At 32.3% G+C, this 26,686-nt stretch overlaps 1 protein-coding gene and 1 long non-coding RNA gene across 42 annotated transcripts in view; one reads left to right on the top strand and one right to left on the bottom strand.

Annotated features, from left to right (window-relative positions):
- The window catches only part of RIMS2 (regulating synaptic membrane exocytosis 2), a 591,823-nt gene that overhangs the window by 277,829 nt on the left and 287,308 nt on the right, over window positions 1-26,686 (top strand). For 23 of the 41 annotated variants that reach the window (XM_038555266.1, XM_038555270.1, XM_038555267.1 and 20 more), the window contains 6 exons: window positions 11,267-11,475; window positions 12,945-13,064; window positions 15,540-15,639; window positions 16,463-16,586; window positions 18,518-18,564; window positions 22,366-22,478. In XM_038555266.1, the coding sequence (XP_038411194.1) occupies window positions 11,267-11,475; window positions 12,945-13,064; window positions 15,540-15,639; window positions 16,463-16,586; window positions 18,518-18,564; window positions 22,366-22,478 (713 nt within the window). Of the gene's footprint in view, window positions 1-11,063; window positions 11,132-11,266; window positions 11,476-12,944; window positions 13,065-15,539; window positions 15,640-16,462; window positions 16,587-18,517; window positions 18,565-22,365; window positions 22,479-26,686 lie in introns of all 41 variants that reach the window. The other 18 variants (XM_038555311.1, XM_038555308.1, XM_038555288.1 and 15 more) reach the window with 1 other exon arrangement.
- LOC111098508 overlaps window positions 1-26,686 on the bottom strand; it is a 94,500-nt gene that overhangs the window by 6,659 nt on the left and 61,155 nt on the right. The gene's annotated exons all lie outside the window — the stretch shown is intronic.

Below are 26,686 nucleotides of genomic sequence, written 5' to 3' on the forward strand. Positions count from 1 at the left end.
TTTGCCAGGTGAGTACCAGAAAGGAGAACCAGAAAGGAGGCAAAGGAGTTTAAAATATTGGCATGTATGTGCAAATGGGATTTAAATTGTGTATGGGGGCAGCCCGGGTGGCTCAGCGGTTTGGCACTGCCTTCGGCCCAGGGTGTGATCCTGGAGACCCGGGATCGAGTCCCACGTCGGGCTCCCTGCATGGAGCCTGCTTCTCCCTCTGCCTCTCTCTCTCTCTGTGTCTCTCATGAATAAATAAATAAAATCTTTATAAAAAATAAAAATAAAAAAATAAATTGTGTATGGGAGTTGGGGCAGAGGAAGCAAGGGGGTACTTAAAAGAGCTAAGGGAAAATTAAAAAAAGAAACTTGGGTGGCATATATGGTTTGTAGGTATCAGTACGTTAGAAGAGTTATTTAAATTAGGATACTATAGAGAATGAGCTTCTTAATTGTTTTATTTTGTTTTCCTGTTAGACTGTGTGTAACCTCCTTGAAGGTAGAGATCTTGCCTATGTTCTTTCTTTTGTATCCCAGAAATTAGCCTGAGGCCTGGCACCTGGTAGGCTCTTAACAGATATTTTTTTAATAAATGGATGACTATATGGAACAATGAGTGAGTGAATGAATGAAACAATGTTTTTATGATTTCTTTTTGCTTCAACACTGTATGATTTATGTCATTTATATGTTAGCTTAAAAAATTATTTTGCTTTGGTTCTAAAGCTCAGAGTGTGCTACCTGATATCAAATAAAACAAATGAAAGAACTATTAGGGAAAAAACATAAAGTTTGAACTATTTATAAAAACAACACGAAGGGGAGCCTGGGTGGCTCAGTCAGTTAAGTGTCTGTCTTTGGCTCAGGTCATGATCCCAGGTCCTCGGCTCAAGCCCCAGATGGGGCTTCTGCTCAGTGGGGAGGAGTTTGCTTCTTCCCCTCCCTCTGTGTGTTGTCTCGCTCTTGCTCTTTCCCAAGTAAATAAATAAAATCTTAACCCCCCCCCAAAAAAAAACCCATAATGGGGAAACAATAAGTAAGTAGACTTCACTTATAGTTAGGAAAGCATGTTCTTGTAAACCTACTTTCCTGATTGTGAGAGATTCAGATTATCTCAGCTCAGATTAAATTAATATATCCCAAATGACAAGAGCAATACGTAATAAAATTCCAATCATGGATTTTTAAATATTTTTTATTCTTGCTTACTTGTGTTGGATTAATTTTATTTTTAGCCACTTTTAGGTAGCCCCTTAAAATTCTTTAAAATCCATTGCTAAGTAATTACTTAATCAAGAGTTATTTTTAATATGAAGCATAATTAGAGGCTCATTTGGATTATGTGACCTTTGAGTTACTGAATAGGGTCAAATCTGTAGGATAATGATTCTATAGAATATATTTTTAGCACAGGATTAAGAATGTGAATTTTCAAGATAGACTACATGGATTTTTAAATCTAGCTCTATTATATTCTAATAATGTGATCTTGGGCAAATTATTTGAGCTTCTCAATTGTACTTTTCTCACCTGCAAAATATAACACTGTTATCTAGTTGTTTTTTTTTTTTTTTAAGATTTTATTTAATCATGAGAGACACAGAGAGAGAAGCAGAGACATAGACAGAGGGAGAAGCAGGCTCCTTGTCGGGAGCTTGATGCGGGACTCCATCTCTGGATGGAGATCACACCCTGCACCCAAGGCAGGCACTCAACTGCTAAGCTATCCAGGGGTCCCACTATTATCTAGTTTAAATAGTTATTGTGAGGATTAAATAAGATAATCATGTAGAGTGTGTATTCCAGTCACTACAAATAACACCAAAATTTAGTTGTGTAAAACAACCATTTAATATGTTTATGGTATCTATGGGTCAAGAATTTGAACAGGGCTTCTCTGGGACTGCTTGTCTCTGTTCTTCCTTGTCTGGGACCTCAGTGGGAGTTGGAGGTGGAGTTGTAGGGAGCGGTGGTGGAACAGCTGAGCCTCTTCAGGTATTTCTCTCTCCATGTGATCACTCTAGCATGGCATCCTCAATGAAATAGACTTATGAGTTCACAAACCCAGAGCACATGTTCCAAGACAATGTCAGGAGGAAACCACGCTGTCCTTTTACACTACCATTTTATTGTTCTCTTAATACATAAAACAATCAATATTATCTCACATCTGATGAAATTAGTTACCTGAGTTGATAATAACGATCAACAATTCCCATACATTGTTTCCAGTATGAAACATAATTCACACTCAGATCGTAGTCCTTTCCTAGAGATATGGATAATTTCTAATATCTTGTATAGCTTTAATCCTCTCCTTTCTTTTCATTAAAGAAATTGAGATTGACATTAGCACAGATGCAAATTTGAATTAATTCTACTTCGAATTTACTTTTGTTAAAAAATTAAATAACTTGTAAACTACATTATTTTACCACTAGTTAGCATTACTCGTGACAGTTTACAACTGTGTTTTAATAGTGGTTGAACTACTAATGCAGATCATGACATAATATCCAATTACAGGTTGAGGGAAAGATTATTTGCTAAAATTCTACTATTTACCATTTCCCAAACATATTATATATGTTCATATTGGCAGCAATAGTTTGATATATTCTCCTTTCTTTGCCAAGGTTGTACATTTTATTTTCCATTAAGAAAATAAAAGCCTCGGGCACCTGGGTGGCTCAGTGGTTGAGCATCTGCCTTCTGCTCAGGTTGTGATCCTGGGGTCCTGGGATCCTGGGGTCTTGGGGTCCTGGGATCAAATCCCGAATGGGGCTTCCCACAGGGGGCCTGCTTTTCCCTCTGCCTGTGTCTCTGCCTCTCTCTGTGTGTCTCTCATGAATAAATAAATAAAATCTTTAAAAAAAAAGAAAAGCCTCTAGTAAGTAAAAATTTACTGTCTCTGTCAAGATACAGTTTAAATATCACCTATATCTCCATTGCCTAAGTATTAATCTCTCTGTTTTCTGAATAATTGATAATTTTTTCATGAATTGCCACAATTTTGATTCTAAGAAGCAAATTTTTCCACAATATAACATCTTAGAAATAGAGATAATTCTTACCATTACATGTTTATCATTGTTTAATGGCAGCATTTTTTTAGTAATACATGAAATAATGGTATATATTATAAATGACAGCAACTTAGATGAAATAAAATAGAATATAATGGATGTATATTATAGTAAGGTATGTTAAAAATTGTTATGCTGTTTTATATATTTTACCTATCTTTTTAGAATGTGAGTTTCTTGGTCCTATTTGTATCCATAGAACCTAGAACAGTTTTATACTGTGTCATAATTAAAAAGAATTCTGATGGATATAATATATACAATCATTGTATTATCAATATATTCTTCTTTAACAATGTGATTTTAATCAATTGCATGTTATTGAAGAAGAATATATTGATAACACCAAAGGAGCAAGATTAAAAAAAAAAACGAGCTAATTATGAATAATGTTTTATCTTCCTATTTAAAGTGTTAATGTATTTTGAGTAGCCTTGGTTTTGCTTTGGAAGTTGAGACTAGGTCCAAAGAATCTATCTGGCCCTTTAGATCTATTGACTTTTATGTTTTGGTTCATATCTTTAAAATTCACTGCTTCAGAAGATGGCAATGTATTAGGAACAAATTACCATAAACCTAGTGGTTTAAAACAACATGCATTTATTATCTCACAATTTCTATTATTCAGGAGTCTCAGCACGGCTTAGCTGTGCACCCTGCTTAGAGTCTGAAAGCTACAAGGGTGTTGGCTGGGCTGTGTTCTTTTTTTTTTTTTTTTTTTTTATTATTTTTATTTTATGATAGGCACACAGTGAGAGAGAGAGAGGCAGACACAGGCAGAGGGAGAAGCAGGCTCCATGCACCGGGAGCCCGATGTGGGATTCGATCCCGGGTCTCCAGGATCGCGCCCCGGGCCAAAGGCAGGCGCCAAACCGCTGCGCCACCCAGGGATCCCCTGGGCTGTGTTCTTATCTGTAGGCTCAACTGAGGAAGAATCTGGTTCCAAGTTCAGTGAGATTGTCGGCAGAATACATTTTCTTGTGCCTAGATGATACCCATAGTTCCTAAAGACAGCCTGCTGTTCCTTGACACATAGGCCTCTCATCATGGCTGCTTACTTCATCAAGCTAGCAAAGATCATCTCTAGAACAAATTGACTGGCTATATAGTCTTGCTAATGATATCATGGGAGTGATATTCCATCACCTTGTCATCTCACCATCTTGATTAGGAGGAAAAGCATGAACACCACAAGGTGGGGATAATGGGGCAATACCTTAGAATCAGTTTTCCACATTCACCCTAACAGTTGTTTCTGAAGCAACTCCATGGAACATAGTTGGAAAACCATTGCCTTAGAGAATATTCAGTCTATATAACTTTTTTTTTTTTACTTTTTTTTTTTTTAACTTTGAGTCTCCTTTAATACTGAACTGAACATTTTTTTTAGGGGAGGAAATACTTATGCTTTATTATCAGTTTTAATGGCTACCTTATGAAGAAAAATCACCCTCCAGGAAGGTTTCAGCATTATGTCTCAAAATATAGCTCCTGAAACACTTGTTCCATTAGAAAGATTAGTGTTTCAATTAGGTTTGTGGAAACTGTATATTATATAATTCATGTAAAGGAGCATATTGTTATTACTGTATGAAAAATCCTTCACTTAAGAAATCTATTTAATTACATTTAATCTAGAGTTTTCTAGATTTATTTGACTAGAAGACCTTTATATTACTCGACCTATTAACATTTTGCAGAATTAGTGTTCCTTGTTGGGAAATGCTAACATATATAGCCTTTGACAAGTTGAAGAGGAGGGCAAAATATCAAGGAGAGAAATGAGAAGAAAAAGAAAAGATTGTAGATGAATTTTCTCTGTTTTAGAATGAAAGTTTATTTCATTTTAATGGTGATGAAAATGATGATATCATCAAATGGGGATGCCTCTACAATTTGCAAAGAACTTTCATCACCAGAATCGTATTTAAACCTCTCAACAATCTGTTAGATATCACAATTAATCTCTTTTTATATAGATGAGGAAATGAGGGCCTAATGTATTACTTGACTTGCCTGAGTCCTAAAATTAGTAAGGAGTGAAACATATACTTTAATGTAGGCTTTCTGGCTCTAGCTATAAAACTCTTTCTGTCACCACATGCTGTGTCCTTAAAATTTGGTTAAAAATGAGGATATTGAAGAATGCTTTCATATAATAATGTGATTTAATTGTAAAACCTCTGTTAACTTGAAGTAACTAAAACAATGACATAAACAGTTAATAAATGCCTGCATTCGTTAGTGACTTAGAAAAAATGTAATCAATAGAATATCCAAATTTTTTTCTCTGCATATTTAACACACAACACACATACACACAAACATATGCACTGTAGGACTGGTTTGTGTTTTACAGTAGAGGTAAGTGAAGCAGAAAATCTTAGCCTAAGACATGAGCCTTTGATTACTATTTTTAATCAGGCTTCATATTTGAGTACGTTTAACTTACAGTAATAGAATCATTAAATATCAGAGTTACATAAAATTTAGTGTGCTTTTTTTTGTGTGTAACTTCCTAACAGAAGCACCGATCTTTCCTACATCATGCTAAAAAGTGGTATTCCAGCCTTTTTTTTTGAATTGGGAAAAATTGCAAAGATAGTAGACAGAGATCCTGTGTGCCCTTTTCCTGGTTTCCTTCAGTGATTACATCTTGTATATTTATAGCACAATATCAAACCAGGAAATTGGCATCAATTTATATAGTTTATATAGTTTTATGACGTCACATATATGGATTTATAAACGCCTGCTATTATAAAGATACAGAACTTCTATATCACCACAAAGATCATTGTTACACTAACCCTTTATAGTAACATTTTCTTCTTCCCTCTACTCATCCCTAACCTCTGCTAACCACTGATTTATTTTTCATCTCTATAATTTTATCATTTAGAGAATATTGTATGAATGAAATCATATGGTATGTAACATTTTGTGACTTTTTTTCCCATTCTGCATATTGCCCTTGAGGTCCATCTCTGTTGTATGTATAAATAGTTTTTCCTTTTTTATTACTGAGTAGTATTCAATGGTATGGATATACCACAGTTTGTTTGGTCATTTGCTTATTGAAAGATATTTTGGTTGTTTCCACTTTTTAGCTATTAAAAATAAAGATTTTATTTTGGTGAAATTTCTCTTCATATAGAGAATCTAGTCTTTTACCATTAAATGTGATCTTAGCTGTAGGTTTTCAGTTGATTATTTATTTGAGCATATTCTCTTGTATTCCTTGTTTTTTGAAAGGTTTTTTTTTAAATCATGAATTTTTTCCTCCATTAATGAATAAGATCATGTGATTTTTCTCATTTAGTTTATGAACATGATAAGATGCATTGATTTTCAATATTCAACCAGCCTTGCATTCCAGCAATAAACTTCATTTGGTCAGAGTGTATAATACTTTTTATATATTGCTGATTCTATTTGGTTTTGCTGAGTAATATTTTGTTAAGTATTTATGTGTTCATGAGGGATATTGGTCTCCATTTTTTTTGTTGTTTGCCATTTTCTTTTTTGTATTCTGTTCCCTCTGATTTTTATTTCTCTGTTTTCTTTTTCTTGCCTTCCAGTGGGTTAGTTGAACATCTTTTTAAGCATTGCATTTTGATTCATCTGTAATGTTTTTTTAGTATATTTCTTCGCAAATTTTTTTTTTGTTTTTGGTGTTTTAAGGGAGTGCTCTAGGTATATATTACATATGCACAACATCACATCCTACCGGTTTTACATTTTACTACAGTGCAGTGTAGAAACCTTACACACTTTAAGTTCCTTTGCCTTTTCCTGTTTCTCATGTGGTTTTGTTAAATATTTCTTCTATATATGTCAAAAAGCAACGTATATTTTTTGCTTCAAACAACAGACGTAATTTAGAAAGCTCAAGAGGAAAAGGAAAGTCTATTGCATTAAGCCATATTTTTGCTTACTATGTTCTTTATTCCTTCTCAGTATTTCCAGGTTCCCTCTTTTTTTGTTATTTTTGTTTCCAGAACTTTCTTTAGTCATTCCTTCAGGGTAGGTTGGCTGGTGACAAATTCTCTTAGTTTTCTTTTGTCTGAGAATTTCTTTATTTTTCTGTCATTTCTGAGATAAGCTTTACTGTGTTTAGAATGAGGGTTGACATTCTTTTCTTTCAGCAATTAAAAATATCATTCCATTTTCTTCTGGCCTCCAAGGTTTCTGATCAGAAATCTACTGTTATTTGAATTGTTTTCCCTCTTTAGGTAAGGTGGTGTTTTTCTCTTGCTACTTTCAAGACAGTTTGTCTTCAGTTTTTAGTTTGATGACAGTGTGCCTTGCAACAGATTTCTTTGAGTGTTTCTGGTTTGGGGGGTTTTGTAGTTTTTGGAATCAGACTCAGCTTATACGTTTTACAAATTTGGGAAATTTTCAGTCACTGTTTCTTTAAATACTTTTCCAGCTTTAGTTTCTTTTTCTTCTCCTTCTGGACTACAATGACATTAATCTTAGATCTTTTGTTATAATCTCTCAAGATCCTGAGGCTTCACTTATTTTTTTATTTTTAGTTTATTTATTTGTCTACTTTATATTTTTCAGATTGGGTGATTTATATTCTATTTTCAAGTTCATTGAGTTGTTCCCCTCTTTTCTGCATTCTGCAGTTGAGCTCATCAGTTTGCTTTTTAAATTTGTTATTTTTCAGTTCTAAAATTTCCATTAGGTTCTTTCTGTGTCTTCTGTTTCTTATTCTGGAACTGGAAAGCTTAGCAATACATTTTTGAAATGCTACTAAAGGAAGAATGTTCTGAGTTCTGCCCTTTGAGGCTATTCAAAATAAGATTAAGTGATAAAATTATCTAAATACTGATAGACCTAGTAGTTGAGGACTATTTTGTGTATGATTTATGTTGATTATTGTATTTAATTCATAAGTAATTCTAATTTTTACTCATTTAACAAATGTTTACTGGCTGCTACCTATCATTTATGACATTTTTTTTTGTCAGCCAAATATTTTTTGGCCTCAAATGGCTAAACAGCTTGTCCTTTATTTACTAAGGAAAGAACTTAATTTCTGCTTTTTTTGATAGGTTATTGGCATTGGGAGAAAGAGAGATTGTGAGCTGGGTTCTCACACCTTCACATAAACCAGCCAAGAATTTTCATTTAGGGTTCCACACTTTATTTAATTCTGTTTGGAGATTTATCAGTGCTTTTGTATGGAGCAATATTGTATTTTCAAAGGGTTTTCTGGGATACAAATACTTTTAACTTTTTGGGTAGCCATAAAATTTTAATTGTCAATTTGCACCATGAAGGATTATGCCATGAAAAGATCTCTGTTTTTTTTAGATTAAAGAATATTTTTCCCCTATAAAGTGAATTTTGGGTATATTAGATATTACAATTTCATCATCCCTCACAAATAAACTTCTTAAGAGAATTATCTCCAGTGGTTCTCAGACATTATTGAGATCCTAATCACCTGGTAGGTTGCTGAAAAACAGATTGCTAGGCCTTATCTACAGAATTTCTGATTAAGTCTCAGCTGGTGCCTAAAAGTTTGCACTTCTAACAAATTCTGAGGTGGTGTTTATTATGCTACTTAGGGGATTTCAGATTGTGAACCATTTATCTACAATTTTTCTACTTCCTCGTCTCCCTTTGATTCTTTAGTTACTTCAACAGATTTTAGTTTTCATTATTCTATTTGAAGTGCTTTCTTTTAACATCCTTCCTGATCTTCATGTTGCTTGATAAATGCACACTTTTTAGTTCCCTATCTTACCTACTGTACAGAAATCATTCACCATAGTTACTTTCTCCTCCTGCTGAGGGAACTCTTCTGTTCAGCTTGGAGAACCCCCACCTCCCACCCTCCTTCTTTTCTTTCTGGCATGCTCCTTCTCAGCCTTTTTCTCAAACCAAAGTTTAAATGTTAGAATTCAATTAGGTTCCTATTCATATCTTACTTTACATTTTGTTTCTAAATGATCTACTTAGTCCTAGCTGTGTGTTAGTAATTCCCAATTTATGTCTGTAACTCAGACCTTTCTTTGTTATAGCTGAACAAATTGATTTTTTATATGCCCACTTATATAACTTAGAGATATTTTGAATAATACATCCAAAATCAGTCACTATATTTAATAAATTCTAAGAGGCATATTTTATCATTATAATGTCTGTGAATTCTATAGTCAATGACATCTTAGATTCTATGAAATAGAGTAATTCCTTCCTACCCCTTCCTAATAAAAAGCTCTCTTCCTCCAGCTTTCTCCATCTCATAAATAGTCTTTCCTTCCATTCAGTTGTTAATGCTAGAAACCTGGGAGCTACCCTTGACTCTCAGTCTTTCTTAATGTTTTTTTTTTTTTAAAGTAATCTCTATACCCAACATGGGGCTCAAACTCATGATCCTGAGATCAAGAGTTGCACACTCCTGTGACTGAGCCAGCAAGAAGCCCCTCTTCAGTCTTTCATAATACTCTTATTTCTACTTCGAAAACATTTCTCAATTCTCTTTTTTCTGATCTGTTACTGTCACCTTTGTTCAAGCCATAATTACCTGTCGTATGGATTATTGCAAATGCCTATTATCCTTGGTGTCTTCCAACCTAATCTGTAGTTAGTACTTAGATTCATCTTTTTAAAATGTAAATCAGTTCATGTCACCATCTTGCTTAAAAAATCCTTCAGTGAATGAAATCCATAATATTTGATATAGCATAAAAAGTCCTCTCTAAGCTGGTTTGTGCTGCCTCATCTCATTTAATGTTCTTTTTGGTTCAGACACACTGGAGTTCCATCAGTTCCTCTACAGTACCCTGTTGTTTGCTTCTTTCTGGAATGTTCTTTTCTTCATTTTCTATCTACCTATCTCCTTACTTGTCTTTCGGGCCATGTATTTCATTTCTCATTTCTGGGATCATTTCTTTTAGAGGTGTTTGCCGACCTCAAAATCTACAATAGATTTTATTATGCTCTTTCATGGTGTTTTGAGAGTTCTGCCCTTTGCACTTATTGTACTCTCTCTTGGTGTACTCTCCTGTATGACACTCATTATTTATTTATTGTGTTTATTTTCACTGTGTTCTATGTCTCATTATTTTACTCCTTATGCTAGAGCTTAGCACAATACATAGCAAATGGAAAGTATTTAGTAAATATTTTTAAATAGAAGATATGACTAGAGCTTAAAAAAGATATATGCACACATATAGAGTAAAAAGAGTTTTTTTTTAATGTAAGGCAAATAAGGAGCACATAAATTTGGGAAATGGACATTCATCTTCAGTTGCCAATTTACATACATTGTCTGACAAAATTATTTTAAAAGAAAATTTACTTTATGAGAATGTAATTTCTGCAAAAATATTGAAAAATGATTTCAAAGTAATTCTAAGTAATTCATGATAATTAAGTAAAGTTTGTTTTTACTAGTAGAAATTGAGTGACTCTGTTTTGTCATTTTCATACAAAATTAATCTTTTGTGTAATCAATTCTTTTATAAACCACCCTGATTTGGGGGGAGATTTTAGCATTATAAAGAATATCATACTACATTCTAGGAACACCATTTTATTACTTGGGTTTTTTTTTTTTGTTATAGTGGTTATTGGCAAACCACTGTTTAATTTTTAAAATGTTCCTTAATCTTTGGAGAACAAACTCATGTCTGTAGGCCAGCATGGAAAAAAATAGCATGAATAACAAACACAGTGGCTAGTATTTTTCTTTTTCGGAATATATAATTTTTTCATTTCTATTCCTGTTTATTATTAGCCTTTTCTCTTCTTGCAGAACTTTTGCTCTGTAGGATCCATTTATATTCTGCATTCTATAAATTTTACTTATTTGGATTCTTAGCTTTCTCTTGGTATATATAGTGAGTACTGCAGACAAAGTTCTTGAAACCAGACAGGATCACATAGTTTAAAATGTTTATAATGTCTTTGTCTGTCCTTTCTTTCACTGTCTCCTTTACTGCACTCTTTGTCTGACTCTCACAGGAGACATGGATTACAACTGGTTGGACCATACGTCTTGGCATAGCAGTGAGGCATCCCCAATGTCTTTGGTGAGACATGTGGAGCCTTACTTTTTGATTTTCGTTTTTCATTTCACTTTTCCTTTTTTATTTACACCTTTGCATGTTTTCTTTTTGTACCTTTTTTTTTATTTTTATTTTTTTATTTTTATCCCACACCTGTAGGGGACAGTCAAAAGGGAAAAAGAAAAACTAGTGAGCAGGCAGTTTTGTCGGACTCTAACACCAGGTCTGAGAGACAAAAGAAAATGATGTACTTTGGTGGCCACTCTTTGGAAGAGGACTTGGAATGGTCTGAGCCTCAGATTAAGGACTCTGGGGTAGATACCTGTAGTAGCACAACCCTTAACGAGGAGCATAGCCATAGTGATAAGGTACTGAGATCGTGGAGCCTGCCTTTTAACCTGCTCATTTGGTCTTCGTTTGCTCTCTGTCACTCATTCAAACAGAACATAATAAAAGGGTAGGGCATTTTAAGGGTCGATGTAGCATTTCTTAAGGTGCAGAAAAGAAAAACAAAACCCAAACCAACAAACAAACCAAAATACTTCTTGCTTGCTTTGCTGTTTTTGTTGTTTGACGGCATACCAAAAAACAAGTAAATGAAATAAAAAAAAAAATAGGAACAAAGGAATGCTTTGTCTATGGTCGCATGAGAGAACTTTGTGATGTTTTTATAAACCACAAATATAAAGAATTTTTGGATTGGCTTATTTGATCGCTTGCATAATTTTCCTTGGGATGAAAATTAAATTAATAGTTTCAATCCCAGGCAAAAGGGAGATAATTGGGTCTGTTTGCACAGAAAAAGTTGTTTTTCTTTTTTCCCTTTCACTGTCATTTTGCTCTTTTGTTTTATTGTCATAGCATTTTAATGTAGTATTAGTACTAGAATCATTGCCATCTGCTTTGGTATTTATTATTTTTGCTTTTAGTATAGTGAGACTTTTGAAATCTTTTTACCATATAGATGTGATTGACTGGAACTTGTCTTTTGCCTGCCAAATTTTGCATGAAGATATGCATGTTACTTTTAGATGACTATCAAACTGTGATTACACAAATCATTTACTTTGTTACCTGACGTATAATTCATAGTGGAAGGTGTTATGATATATAAAGGGCTTGGCTATGCCCTGAGAAAGAGATAAACTCCTAACATTTTCAAGCTTATTTAACAATGGATACCACTGAATTTTCTAATAAACTTAATTTACCAAAAAGATCAAAGACCTGAAAGAATCAATGAGAAATGTAAACTAGCCTCACTTTTGAATTAGTTCTCTTTCTCTTATGCAGATTCAAAGAAAAGTTACTGGGGCTTGTGTATTTTTATAATTTTAATATAGAAACCTATTTCAAGGAAGCCCTCATTATAGGTTCAAATTTGATGTATTATTATAATCTTACTTTTTAACTTTCACTGTAATTAAGTCTTTCAAAGTCTCCAATAGTGTTTGAAAATTAAAATATTTTTAGATGAGTTTCACTGCATAGAGTTTCAATCTACCTTTTCTGTCAGGTGAATTTTTAATTAATCTTCAGCATGTAGATAGTTTGTGTATATTTTCAAGATTTCTCTGATTTCATAGAACAATATAACTGCAGTAATGTGTCAGGGCAATGTAAGAATCTATAGTAATTGGATTCTGAAAAATCTTGAGATTATAAAATTGAGGGTATCAGCATAATGTAGTAACCCCTTTTGATCAGTGTTTTGAATGCAAACTGGTTTGTGTAATCATAACACTTTGGAAATCTGGAGTTTAAAGAAATTGTACAACAAGGGGTTATTTATCATAAAAGAACATTAATTTTTTTGTTTGTTGATGCAATATGTCAGCACCCTGTGACGTGGCAACCATCTAAAGATGGAGATCGTTTGATTGGTCGTATTTTGTTAAATAAGCGTCTAAAAGATGGAAGTGTGCCTCGAGATTCAGGAGCAATGCTTGGCTTGAAGGTATGTGATGAAATATATGAAATTTTGGTTCTCTACTCCTTTACCAATTTATGAAAATAGTAAAAATTTAATAACTCTTTCCAACTTAAGCCGACTTCGTGTTTTTTCCCCTATTTTCAAGGATTCCCAAATATTTGCACTCATTCTCCAAAACTTTTTCATTTTCCAAGTATTATTTATTCCACAATAATACTTGTACATATGATTTGGAAAATATAACTTGAATTATATCCTTGAATCTTGAATATAGTGCTCAAACTCATTTATACAGTTTGTCCTGTAAGTCTGTACCCATGTTTATATTCTATTAAAACAGTGGTTTTAATCAATTACTAAATATGCAAAGTTGGGAAATATAGCATATTTATGACATAGTTTTTAAAGGAAAACTACAAGTCCCCAAATGACATCACTTAGGTTAAGGACCCATGTCAGTACAATAAAACTTAAAACCTAGCTTAATACAGTTTCAGCCCCCCAGCAATGTAACTTTTATCCAGTCAACATGGAATTTCTTGGTCAATACTAGGAAATTTATTGATAGACCACCTTTTAGGAGGGCAGTTTTGCCTTAACAACGTATTCTTTGCTAAAAATTCCTTTCTCTTATTTTTTTTAAATGCCCTCTCTATGCCTTTGAAAACCTTTCTATTGTTGACCTCCGCAAAGTTTTTCTCTGTTTATTGATAGGATGCTGCTCGATTCATGAATTGCTTAATAAAGCCAATTAGATCTTTAAATTTACTTGGTTGGATTTTGGCTTTTAACAATTGGAATATAATTTTTGTGTAAGTGTAACAAAATGTGGGTGTGTGTGTATTTGTGTGCGTGTGTGTATGAGAAAAAGAATACTGTTTAAAGTCTGGAAACTCAAAAATACTTATGCTAAGAGATTAAATATAAATATTGATATTTGATATAAATCAATATTTATATTTGACTGCTGTTGGTTTTTTTTGTTGTTGTTCATACGTATGGCGAGTTAAAAACTGAAATGAAAAAAGAGTAAATGGTTTTTAAAGTTAAACAATTGCCACATAAGTTGTCCTATAGAATATAGTGAGATATTAGAAAACTTCGGGTGGAAATGGAATTGGCCAACTAACATTTATTGGGTGGCTACCATGTTGTCATGTAGCTGGCACAGATCTGAGCATTTTACTACTATCATATTATTTAACACAATAGATGAGGAATAGGCTTAGGGAGCTATCATAGCTTGCCCACAGTCACAAAGATGATGATGAAAGTGAAATTTAAGTCCAGATCTGTCCAATACAGTGTTAGAACAGTGAAAAGTAGAGGTTAGGAAATCTTGGCTTGAATCCCAGCTACAGCCATTACTAGCAACATGACATTGGGTAACTAAACTTTTGTTAGTCTCAGATTCCTTATCTGTTAAAATGGATATAATAATACTTATTGAATTATTATAATAAGCTTAAGTAAAGCAATATACAAGCATTTAGCACAGTAGCTAGCACACTGTGAGATTTCAACTTGGCTTTTATCAAGCCAAGAAAGTTTTAAAATATTAACATAAGGATGTCAGCCTATAATATATATACATTTAATTTTCAGAATCAAACATAGGACTAATTAGTTAATATGAACTGAACTGCAACTGAGTGTGTTTCACTGCAACTTGGCAATAAATACACGAAAAAGTCAGTGATTTTGTTTAAAATTCAGATATCATTCACTCAATTTAGAGAAAAAAATGAGTTAATGAAATTAATTATTATTTGCTTATCGTGCTATAAAATTTGTATATTGGTTGAATGGTAGTTATTCACAAGCATTAATTTTTTCAGAGGCCAGACTTATGGGTACACATGACTACACATTATTACTACATTTGTTTTTCCTTTTTCTAAAAGATATATATTAATAGAACCATAATGGAAAAATTGGGATGCAAATGGTCTGAAGTTTGCATGAATTCTAATGAGATTTAAAACATTTTGTAATTTTCTAAGGAAAGATCCATCATTATCATATTAATTATGAATGTGCCTAAAAGATGACTAAATAATGAAATTTTGGTGGGTTATAACTATAGTCAAAGTAACAAATATTTATGTGATTATGATATGAAATCTACTTCTAGAAATGTTAATATAATTATAATATTATTAAAATACTATAATAGCATGTTTTTAGAAATGATAAAAATAATTCTCTAAGAAAATACAAATTATTAAATTCTTTCTAAGGTATGTTATACATATGTATTTGTGTATGTTATTTATATATATTACAAATAATGGACTAAATTGTGAAAATTTTAGAATATGTAAAAAGAGTCCACTCATGGGACATGCACTCCTGTTTCTAATAACACATTATTTAAAAATTATTTTTAGAATATAATAGTTTTAAAAGCTACAAATTGTCTAGTTATTTTTTACTTGAATCTTCAACTATGTTCCTTTGAACAATATGCCTGTTTTAACACATTTCTCTTTTAAACAGGTTGTAGGAGGAAAGATGACTGAATCAGGTCGGCTTTGTGCATTTATTACCAAAGTTAAAAAAGGAAGTTTAGCTGATACTGTAGGGCATCTTAGACCAGGTAAGTTTATATCTTTGATTATTTAAACTGTTAAACTCAAGTAGTTGGAAAAAAATTATCCTCACTTAGAAGTGACTTGACCAAAAACAAGGAGCTCATTTTTAACTTAAATATAAATTTTTATTCATTAATACAAAGTGTAACTATTTTTTAGTCAATTTAGATAAAAAGATTTTTATATTTACTGTTTTGTTTTTTATTTTTATTTTATTTATTTATTTATGTGTTTGTTTATTTATTTATTTATTTTTTGCTGATAAATATCCTTAAGTGTATCTAAGTGTCTGCCTTCTGCTCAGGTCATGGTCCCAGAGTCCTGGGATCAAGCCTGGCATCGAGCTCCCTGCTCAGCAGGGAGTCTGCTTCTCCCTCTCCCTGTGTTCATACCCCCCACCACCCCACTCATGCTCTCTCTCACATGTGCTCTTTCTCTCTCAAATAAATAAAGAAAATCTTAAAAAAAAAAAAAAAGAAACTTTAGATGAGGTGCTCAGTTGCATATATATTGAGAAACCCAGAATATAGTCATAAAATTTTCGGAGTTTTACAGAGTTAACAGAGTTTAGTAATTTCTAGAATTATATTCCTATTAAAAACCACAGAGATAACTTTTATGTAATTTTATTCCTCAGACCTTTGTCCTTTTGGCTAAAGATACTAATCATCAAATTTTATGCCAATTGAGCTATTCTCACTACATCTTATTCCATTATGGTGACTTTATTCTATGGAATTCATTGCAGTTTAAGATTGCTTTTGTTTCACGTGCATTTTATGGGATTAGTTTTTCTTCTAAAATTATCATTACCGGAATACACTATAGGTGATGAAGTATTAGAATGGAATGGAAGATTATTGCAAGGAGCCACATTTGAAGAAGTATATAACATCATTCTGGAATCCAAACCTGAACCACAGGTGGAGCTTGTTGTTTCAAGACCTATCGGGTAAGTTGGTGTGTATACTTTTACACAAACCTTATAAAGTTGACTACTCTTACACAATTTTGTAGTGTGCAATCTAAAAATATCTGATTGCTCTATAAAAATTATTGTTTTGAGGACAATGCTTCTTTTCTTCTTTCTTGCTAAAACAGATCTCACCAAAAATCATGACATCTCTTTATCTGATCATGCTAGAATACACAGTTAATTTACGAAGGAAGAAGAAATATTTAGGTGTTTATTATTTTTATTGTCTCAGTAGCTTAATAGGTGGCTTAAGGCATAGTAAGAGAAAGAGACTATATAGTAACAGTTATTTTCAAAAGAAAGTTCGTGAACTGTGGCCCTCTATATTTTGAAAATGAGAGTCAATGAATTTTACATATTTTTTCAAAATGGAGATTTCAACATAGGAAAGAGAGGTCTTAAGGACATACTATTCCTAAATAGAGGGAACAGTTTAAGGAACAACGTGACATATTTAAGGAAACAGACAAAAAATAAGCAAATACCAAAGTCTTCCTTTGCTTTTGTAATTTTTCACCTATAGATTAAATTAGCAATTTCCAAAAGTTGGCAATATATATAATCCTTTGTGTCTATATCATGGGAATTTCTCATTAAATATCACAGCAGTGTTTCCCTTGTAGAATCTTGTATTCTAAGCCAATGTAAAAGATAATACGTATAACTAAGTAAAAGCAATATAAAAAAATAAAAACAGTGACAACAAATTATTAAATGCAAGTTTGGGGTAAGAATATTTGAGGATGGAAGCTATAGAAATTCTTTTTTTGTTGTAAAATACTACTGCCCAGGTTTCATTCATTTAGGAAACGATTGAACTGTATTATTTTGATCTCTTTTTATGTTGGAGAAAATGACTTACATTGGTAACTTAGTTTTATTGAAATGTTCCTTTTGAAGTAATGAATCCAGCACATGAAATTATGCCTCTTTTTCATTTTGACTCTTCATAGCTTTGTAATATGTTAAAACTGCAGTGTATCAGCTTAATCCATTAATCAGACATATGTCTTGGTATTAAAGGATCCTCTAATCATATTTTTGTTTAATGTCTTAAATGTTCTTTTATGTATTTTTCCGAATGACCTTAACTCTTAAAATCTACCCTTCCTGGCAAATCTCAAACAAAAATGTACATATTTTTGGCATAAATGAAGTAACCATTTGTAAGTCCCAATGAAAAACATGTTTGCATTTTTTTCCTCAGTGGAGTTACTGCATTAAAAAGTTTCTTTTTCTTTTTCTCTTCTTTTTTTTTTTTTTGCATTTAAAAATTTCAAACACAATCTGAATCTTTAAATTTTTTTTGGTGATATTTTATTTACACTTCAATGTTATTTATTAAAGAATAGAATGGCATTCAAATGTATCATAAAACTTAAAATCAAGAATTTATTAGAATGGGGATCCCTGGGTGACTCAGTGGTTTAGTGCCTGCCTTCAGCCCAGGGCATGATCCTGGAGTCCCAGGATCAAGTCCTGCGTCGGGCTCCCTGCATGGAGCCTGCTTCTCTCTCTGCCTGTGTCTCTGCCTCTCTCTCTCTCTCTCTGTGTGTGTCTCTCGTGAATAAATAAATAAAATCTTAAAAAAAAAGAACTCCCCCCCCCCCCAAAAAAAAGAATTTATTAGAATGGATAATCATGTAGTAAAACATATAGAAGATAAAATATGTTTATAAAACTGCTATAAATGCATATGATTGTTGCTTTCTAAGTAGTTGAGGTTAGTTCAGAATACTTTTATTAGCAATAAAGTACTACAGCTTATTTTTTCTTATGTAATGCTACAGTCATACACAATTTTGTTCATTTTACACTGTCCTATTAGATATAGGTTGATGATAATCAAAATAGCAGTTGCATTAATTGTTGAAACAATTTTTTGTTTTCTTGTTCTATCATTTCAGAGATATCCCTAGAATACCTGATAGCACACATGCACAACTGGAGTCCAGTAAGTTTCATTCATTCTAGAAGAAGGTATTAATAATGTCATTTACCAGGAGTCAAATGAAGTATTTTATCTATTAATACAATGTAAGAAATATAATAATCTCAAATATATAGTCATTATACAAATGAAAAATTTAGCATTATTTCATATTATTGTGGGATAAAGTACAAAATTCTATAGTATTTTAAGATAGTTGTTTTTCATCACACCATCTCAACTACTACAGATTTTTAGATAGCTTTATTAAGGTATACTACAATAAACTGCACCTGTGAGCACAATGAGGTAAGTTTTGACAGACAGTTGAAACCATCATCACAATAAAAATAATGAACATACCCATCTCTCCTAAGAGTTTCACCCCCTCGTTCTTTAATTTCTTCTAAAAGTAAATTTTACTACTTTGTAAACTAACCCTCAGTAAGTGGGGAGGAATGCTTGGAACAATGTAGTGAATAATAATCTAATTTATATTTAAAAAAAAATAGGGTAGTAGTTCTGGCTTAGCATCAGAGTAATAATGGAACAGTAGACAAATTTAAGTAGTGTTAAATACGGAAATGCTTTTTATTACTCGTGTATGAGTGCTACTTCAGATGTTAAACAAATGGATTTTTTTCCAGTGAACTAATTTCTTGATTGATTGAGAATAAAGGATATTGTAGAAGAGAGGAGGATGGTTGCCATTTGAAATATATTGATCAAGATAGACCATATTGAGAAAGAATGATCAGAGCAAAGATTTGAAAGCTTTCCAGGTACAGGGACCAAGTGGTGCAACAGTTCTCAGGGAGGAAAGCCTACAATGCGCTTTGTAGTGGAAGGGATTTTTGAGAGACTCCAAAGTTAGGAGGCCAGTGTTGCTGCACCAGAGTGAGCAGCAGGAAGGATGAAGGATAGCAGAATAATGGCAGCCAAATTGCGTGGACTTTGTAAACCCCTGTAAAGACTACTTTGTCTTGGGCTTTTACTCTGAGGGGAATCGGTAGTTACATAGGATGGTTCTGAGGAGAGATATATGTTTTAAAATCTGGCTACTGTGTTGAAAATAGTTTAAATGGAGTCAAGGGTGAAAGCAGAGAGAGTGTTTATATTTATAAAAATATAAATATTTTTATATTTAGTATTTTATTTGGTGACATAGGCCATTGGTGGGAGCAATGGAGGTAATGAGAAGTGATTGGATCCTGCAATAATTAAGAATATACTATGAAAATAGATTTTTTTTTTACTTTTATATCACAATTATAAGCATCTCTAAAATATTTACCAGAGAGGTGAAATACTTTTGGAATGACATAGCACTATATTTAAAATATGATCAAGTGACTTATTTGATTTTAGTACCTTTGGCTAGGTACTCAATCATTTTATCCAAATTATACCATGATCACGAAAAACTGTAATGATAAATAAATTCAGTTGACCCTTGAATAGCATGGGTTTGAACTGCATGGGTCTACATTTTTTCAATAAATGCAGTGCATTACTGTAAATGTATTTTCTCTTCCTTATGATTTTTAAATAACATTTTCTTTTCTCTAGCTCACTTTTTTGTAATAATACAGTATATAATATATATAATGTACGAAATATGTGTTAATCAGCTGTTTACTGGTAAGTCTTCTGGTCAATAATAGGCCATTGGTAGTTCAGATTTGGGTGAATCATAAGTTATTGTAATTGTGCCGGAGTTAACGCCCCTAACTCTCAGGGTCAACTGACTAATTTAATGATATTATTTATATATACTGATATCATCATCAATATCATTATTGCTCCCATTTTGCTGAGTGCCTGGGGATTGTGGTTGATGTTCTGTCTACAACATCACATTTATTTCTCATAGAAGTTCTATGGAGTACGTATAATTTTTATTCATTTATGTAACATCACTCAGATCTGGTTATGAGCAGGGTGGAACCCTTTATCTAATTATAGCTATTTAAAAATCTCTTAGTCTACAATTTTAAAACTGTTTTTGAGGAGATAGGGTCCTTTCTTAAATAAATTAGAATCAATCTTTTCTTCTTTAAATATGGAAGAATAGGGCAGCCTGGGTGGCTCAGTGGTTTAGTGCCGCCTTCAGCCCAGGGTGTGATTCTGGAGACCCAGGATCGAGTCCCACATTGGGCTCCCTACATGGAGCCTGCTTCTCGCTCTGCCTGTGTCTCTGCCTCTCTCTCTCTCTGTGTCTCTATGAATAAATAAATAAAATCTTTAAAAAAATATATGGAAGAATAGATTCCTCTAAGGCCCAGTCATTAACCTTTGTCCTTAGTTCCTCAATAAATTCTTACCTTCATGATGGTTTTAATTGCCACATGACACCTAACTTTATATTACTGAGATGATCTATCATTGTTCCTTTATCCCTGGATGTTTAAATAATATGTTCTGTGAAGTGTCTTCTTATAAATTGAAGCTTAATATGTAGAAAACTGAGCTTATTTCTTATTATAAAGCCATTATTCTTTCCACTTCTAAATATTTCCACTTCTAAGATATAAGGTATCACTGTTACTTCTGATTTCAGGTCTTAAAGTTTTCCCCTCATTTTATACTACACTCTTCCCAGAGGTGTATTTTATCCACTTAGGCCTCCATTCAGCAGACGCTTTAACACTTTGATTTTTAACACTAATATCTACTTAACATTTGGCCCTATCTGTATATCCTATGTTACTTGCTTTACATCTTCCCTTGGGTTTATCAGAGGGACCACAGGGTCACTATGTTTCAAATTAACTTCTCCACCCATTGCCTTAGACACAAAACTGTCTCTGTATTCCACATCCCAAGGAATATCAGCAGTGCTCTGTGCAGAGAACAAGACAGGTAAATAGAGAATCTTCTTGATCTCGTGTCTGGCTACAAGGCTTGAAATCTTATGTTTTCCCTCTTCCCTTTCTCTCTCATATCTAATTAATTTCTGAGTCCTTGTTTATTTTGTAACATCACCGGAATTCTTTCTTTCCATTCCATTTTTACATTTCCTATTATTGTTTTATTGGGTTCTGTTTTTAAGTGTTTTCTGTCTCTTTCAAGTCAATCCATACTTTAAATAAACAGTAAAGTCATCTTCTTCAAATATAGTTACTGCCTTGTTCAAAAGAGCTAGCATTGATAGTGCCAAAATGTGTAGCTCAGAATTCCAGGCACTTAATTTCCCCTGCTATACCATTAGCTCTATTTTTACTCACTTTCTGAGTTGTAGACATAAATTCATACATATAACTTCTGGATACTGAGGCTCTGCTTTTTCTGCTCTTCCATCCCTTTTTGATAGACTCTCACTTCCTTCCTGCCCATTTGACTTATTATATTTTCCAGCTGTTATAGTATGTGGTTTAATATGTGGTTTAAAAGTATTGCTTCCTGGAAAAATTTCACGATTAGCAATCTAGTACTTGTATTTTTAGAATGACAAGTTTAGACCATCTTCAAGTTGCTTTATTGTGTTAGGTTTTGTCTTTTTCTAAGTTTCTAGTTTCAGAAATATTGTAAGATATGAATTTAGTATTCACATAACAGACAAAGTAAGACATAGAGGTCTGTCTCTATGTCAGAGAAACAGAGAAAATGTTTCATTCTTGTCTTAAGAGAGTCCCTTAGCTATATTTATGTTTCAAAAAAATTGCTGTAAGTATATTTGGAACAATGTGGCTAAGAAAATGGTCTATATAATGACATTTTGTGGACATTTAAAATAAATAAATAATTTAAAAGACACATGGTAAAACTATTAAATACTAATGAAGAGTCATCATTATTGTTCTTTATGTATAATTACCATTTCAGGTTCTAGCTCTTTTGAATCTCAAAAAATGGATCGCCCTTCTATTTCCGTTACCTCTCCCATGAGTCCTGGAATGTTGAGGGATGTTCCACAGTACTTATCTGGACAACTTTCAGTATGTAATCACTACATTAATTTCTCTTTGAAATACCAAGTAGTGTTATTACTATATGACAGTAGCTTTTTGTAAACCAACTCCTTCTTAGAACATAATTGTGCTTTTAATCATCAGCTTTCTCATTCTTTGTATTTTTGATTAATTGAAATTTAATTTTATTGTTTTGCATAGAGTTTCTTTATTAGAGTATTTTAGAATATCTGAAATTTAATGAGAGAATTTGTGGAGATATCTAAAACTTTCTTTACCTTAGTAATTTTATTCTAAAATTCAAGGTCATGATTTTTGCTCAGTATCTTAAAATGACTATAATTTGTCCTAGACTTTTGAGAGAAATAAAATTGTGGTACTGTACAAAGATGGTATATTTAAGATGAACTAAATTTTATAACAATCCATGCTTTTCAAGTTTAAGGAAATTTGGGGTGAATTTCCTAGTAAATCATTGGAATGAATATTGCTGTAAGTGTAATGATACTTGGGGAACTTTGTCAAAAGACAAAACTAAGTTAAATGGGGGAAATGTAGATAACTGAGTATACTGGGTGATTTTAGAGTAAGTGATCCCTAATCTGGAGATTTTATAATAAAGATTAAAAATTCAATTAGGCATTTACTGTCCATATTAGAAGAGCTTTGCAAATTTGAGCCCTCACTTTTTTTTTTATCAATTTCTTCAGTTGTCATTCTCTTTTTAAACTATTTAAAATACCAAAATATCTGAATTCATCCAGTTGTATTTTAGAAACATAATGTTGATGAGTTGCTAAACTTGCAATTTTATAAGTATTAAGAACTATTTAGATTCTCAAAATCCAGACATTGAATTTTGGATAAAAAAACATAATTAAATTAAAATATAATTAAAAACTAGCTATTCTTTTTTTTTAAATTTTTTTATTTATTTATGATAGTCACAGAGAGAGAGAGAGAGGCAGAGACATAGGCAGAGGGAGAAGCAGGCTCCATGCATCGGGAGCCTGATGTGGGATTCGATCCCGGGTCTCCAGGATCGTGCCCTGGGCCAAAGGCAGGTGCCAAACCGCTGCACCACCCAGGGATCCCAAAAACTAGCTATTCTTGAGCTGATGTTTTAAGAGCAATAGGAAAAGCTTTTTTGTTTAGTCAGCTATGAAATTTCTCCTTTTATTTTTTTGCAGGTAGGGAAGATGTTTGATTTTCACTGAAGAATTTTTATTAATTAAAAGCTATAAGAAGAATAAGCAGAATTAACTTTAAAATTATTGAAATAGTTATTAGACATGTCTATTCTGGGACTATTTGATCACAAAAGTGACAACAGAAAAGTCATGCAAGAAAGAAGTTGAAATACTATTAGTTTGTAAATGTCTTTCTAAAATGAATTTCTTTATTATTTTCTTTTCCTTTCTTTCATAAACAGAGTCAACTTTTTCATATGAAGGCAGTGGACTTTTTTTTCACTTTGTACAACGAGTAGTAGCATCTTTCTACCTATTCCTTTACATATATTGACAGCACAGATGTTGTCATTTATAGTTATTTATAAATGTCATTTATAAATGCATGTGTATTTTATTCCACTATTTTAGGAAGTGCTAATGTTAACCTTTTTTTATTAAATTATTATGGCTCCATTTAAATAGTCCTTTTCTAAATAATGCTTAGGATGGTTGGATGATGCCAGTACATAAATGTGTGTGTGTGTGTGTGTGTGTGTGTGTAGTTGGCTTCAGTTGGTGGAGGAGGAAATAGAAGTTAGATTTCCATAGTATGTACCACTTTATTACCATCTTTGAAATCCCAAGGCCCTATAGAAATCGGACTACAGAGTGGTGGAGGGGATTGAGGAGCATAGTGCAGACATTTAGATAAATTTCAAATTCAGCTATTTTTTTTAATCATAGTTCAAAATGAATATACTGGAAAAGTAAGACAAATATTTTGGGGAAATATGAACTTAAAAGTTTTACTTCTGAGTGTATAATTAATGATTTAAAGTCCTAGTATTTACATTTATAATGACATTAGTTTAAAATCCATATAATTATAATTTTAAGTGTATACATTTTATCATTTTCTTGCAACTTGGAAATGGTATGTTCCAGTAAGATAACATTAATAAATAAAAGACATATTTGTTGTGGTAAATCTAGAGAGTACAGATAAGTAACTTAAAAATAAAAATCACCTATGATCCTGCCACTAAAATGTAACCATCCACATATATATGTAAATTTTTAAACAAAAGTGATAAATCTCGGTATATTATTTTGAGACCTGCTTTTTCACTTAGTAATATGTTGTACACTTTTTTCTTTAAAATATTTCCTTTAAATAAATAAATTTTCTTTAAAAATTTCTCTTAAAATGATTTAAATAACTAATATACCATTTTACTTTAATTCTCTTATGGGACATCTTGTTTGTTCTTAATTTATATTACTATAAACAATGTAGCCATGGAAATCCTTGAATATAACTCTTATGTATTCTTTTAGGTCAGAGAAAATTCTTTTGTCAGGATGACTTTTCAGAAGTAAAATTACAATATGAAAGGAAAGAGAAAAAATTTAAGATTCTTAAAAGCTATTTGTAACATTTTCCTCAAAAATGTTTTCATGAACTTAATCTGCAATCATCTAGTCAAGAAATATATGTTAAGTTCTAACCCCAAGTCAGCCATAAATACTAGTTGCCAAGAATACAACAGTGAGCAAGATAGACATGGATTTTATCCTCATAAAATGTAATTTTATTTTCATTCTTTGCATGCAGGAAAGCATAAGCAAAATTTCCTCTGGATATATTATTTTCCCTTTGTATTTAACCCTATTCCTGCCAACTGGAGACAATTTTGGTTTGCTTGTAATGATGTAGAGTTTAGGAAGTACATCTGCATTTATCACCTTTTGGAAAAATTCCTAGAAAGTCACAAGGCAACATTATAATTCCCATCTCTTTCTACTTATTTTACCTTTGGGCATTTTTATTTTGGTCATATTTTACCTGGGCTCATAACTCATAAATTTATGATGTTGCTAATTCCAGAGAACAAAGATAATGTATATGGTATGTAAGCTGACCTAATATATTATATTAGTTCATGGACTGATATTTTCTCAAATAGAAATATACATATAATTTAAGTTGTTGTCTAACCTTTCATTTCAAGGCTATTGATGATTTTTTAAAAAATTATGTAGTTTATTTCCTCTCTGTGCTTGAATTCTGCTACTGCTTGTTATTGTCTTAGGGCATAACTATGAAAGTGCCATTAATGTGCTTGGTGAGAATATCAGTATGAGCTCAGTTTTATGATGACACCCAACTGTATGTTAGCTGTCTCAGTGTCAACATTCCCTTATTTTGATTCTTTTTAAAACTTGTGTTCTTCCACAATTTAACAGTTTCCTTCTTTAGAGGATTACTTTTGTAGTTCTTTCAATATTGTTAAATTAATCAGGAGTCTTTGGCTAGTTTTTGTTAGAGTGTTAAATAAAGTACAGCCTTCAAGTCTTTTTTAATAGTGAGAAATGGTTCAAAATTCTCTCTTTTTATAAAAACACATTGATTCTTATTAACAGTCATTTTTTATTTTACTTCTGGATCTGTGGTTTATTTATGATTATATTGGTTCCCTAAGTTACTTTGTTTTAATATTTTTCTGGCTCCATTTTTAGTGATGAGTTTATAAATATTGTAGGTATCCATTTTGTATGCCCATTTAAGTGGAATAAGTAACTGAAGAATAGGTATGTATCCTTTGTATTGCCTTAGAAGTTCTATAGCCTTTTAAAACCTTTCTGTAAATGGAAGTTTTTTTTCTTTGAGCTTTTATCTATTGCACCTCATTGTCACAACCTTGTTATTCCAGAACACTGCATAAAAGGAATGCCCTAAAGACAGTAGTGCAGAGTGACATTAAAAATGCAAAACAAATTGTGTACAAATTCAGTTCTTCTTCTTCAGTTCTCATACAAATTTGTATGAGGCTGTATTGTTTCAGGTTTTATCAGATATTTCCTGTTTAAAATACATGAATTAATAGTAGTTACAAATTGCAGTGCAGTACATAATAGTTCACCATTTTGGTGTGAAGTATCAGGCAGATCCATATAGGCAGAAAACAGCTTAGTACTTGCCAAGAGTTGGGGGAATAGGGGGATGGGGACTAATTACTTCAGAAGTACAGTGTATTCTGGGGTGATAAAAAGTTTTGAAAC

The sequence above is a fragment of the Canis lupus genome, chromosome 13, assembly GCF_011100685.1.
Source record: "Canis lupus familiaris isolate Mischka breed German Shepherd chromosome 13, alternate assembly UU_Cfam_GSD_1.0, whole genome shotgun sequence".
NCBI classification, from domain to species: Eukaryota; Metazoa; Chordata; class Mammalia; order Carnivora; family Canidae; genus Canis; species Canis lupus.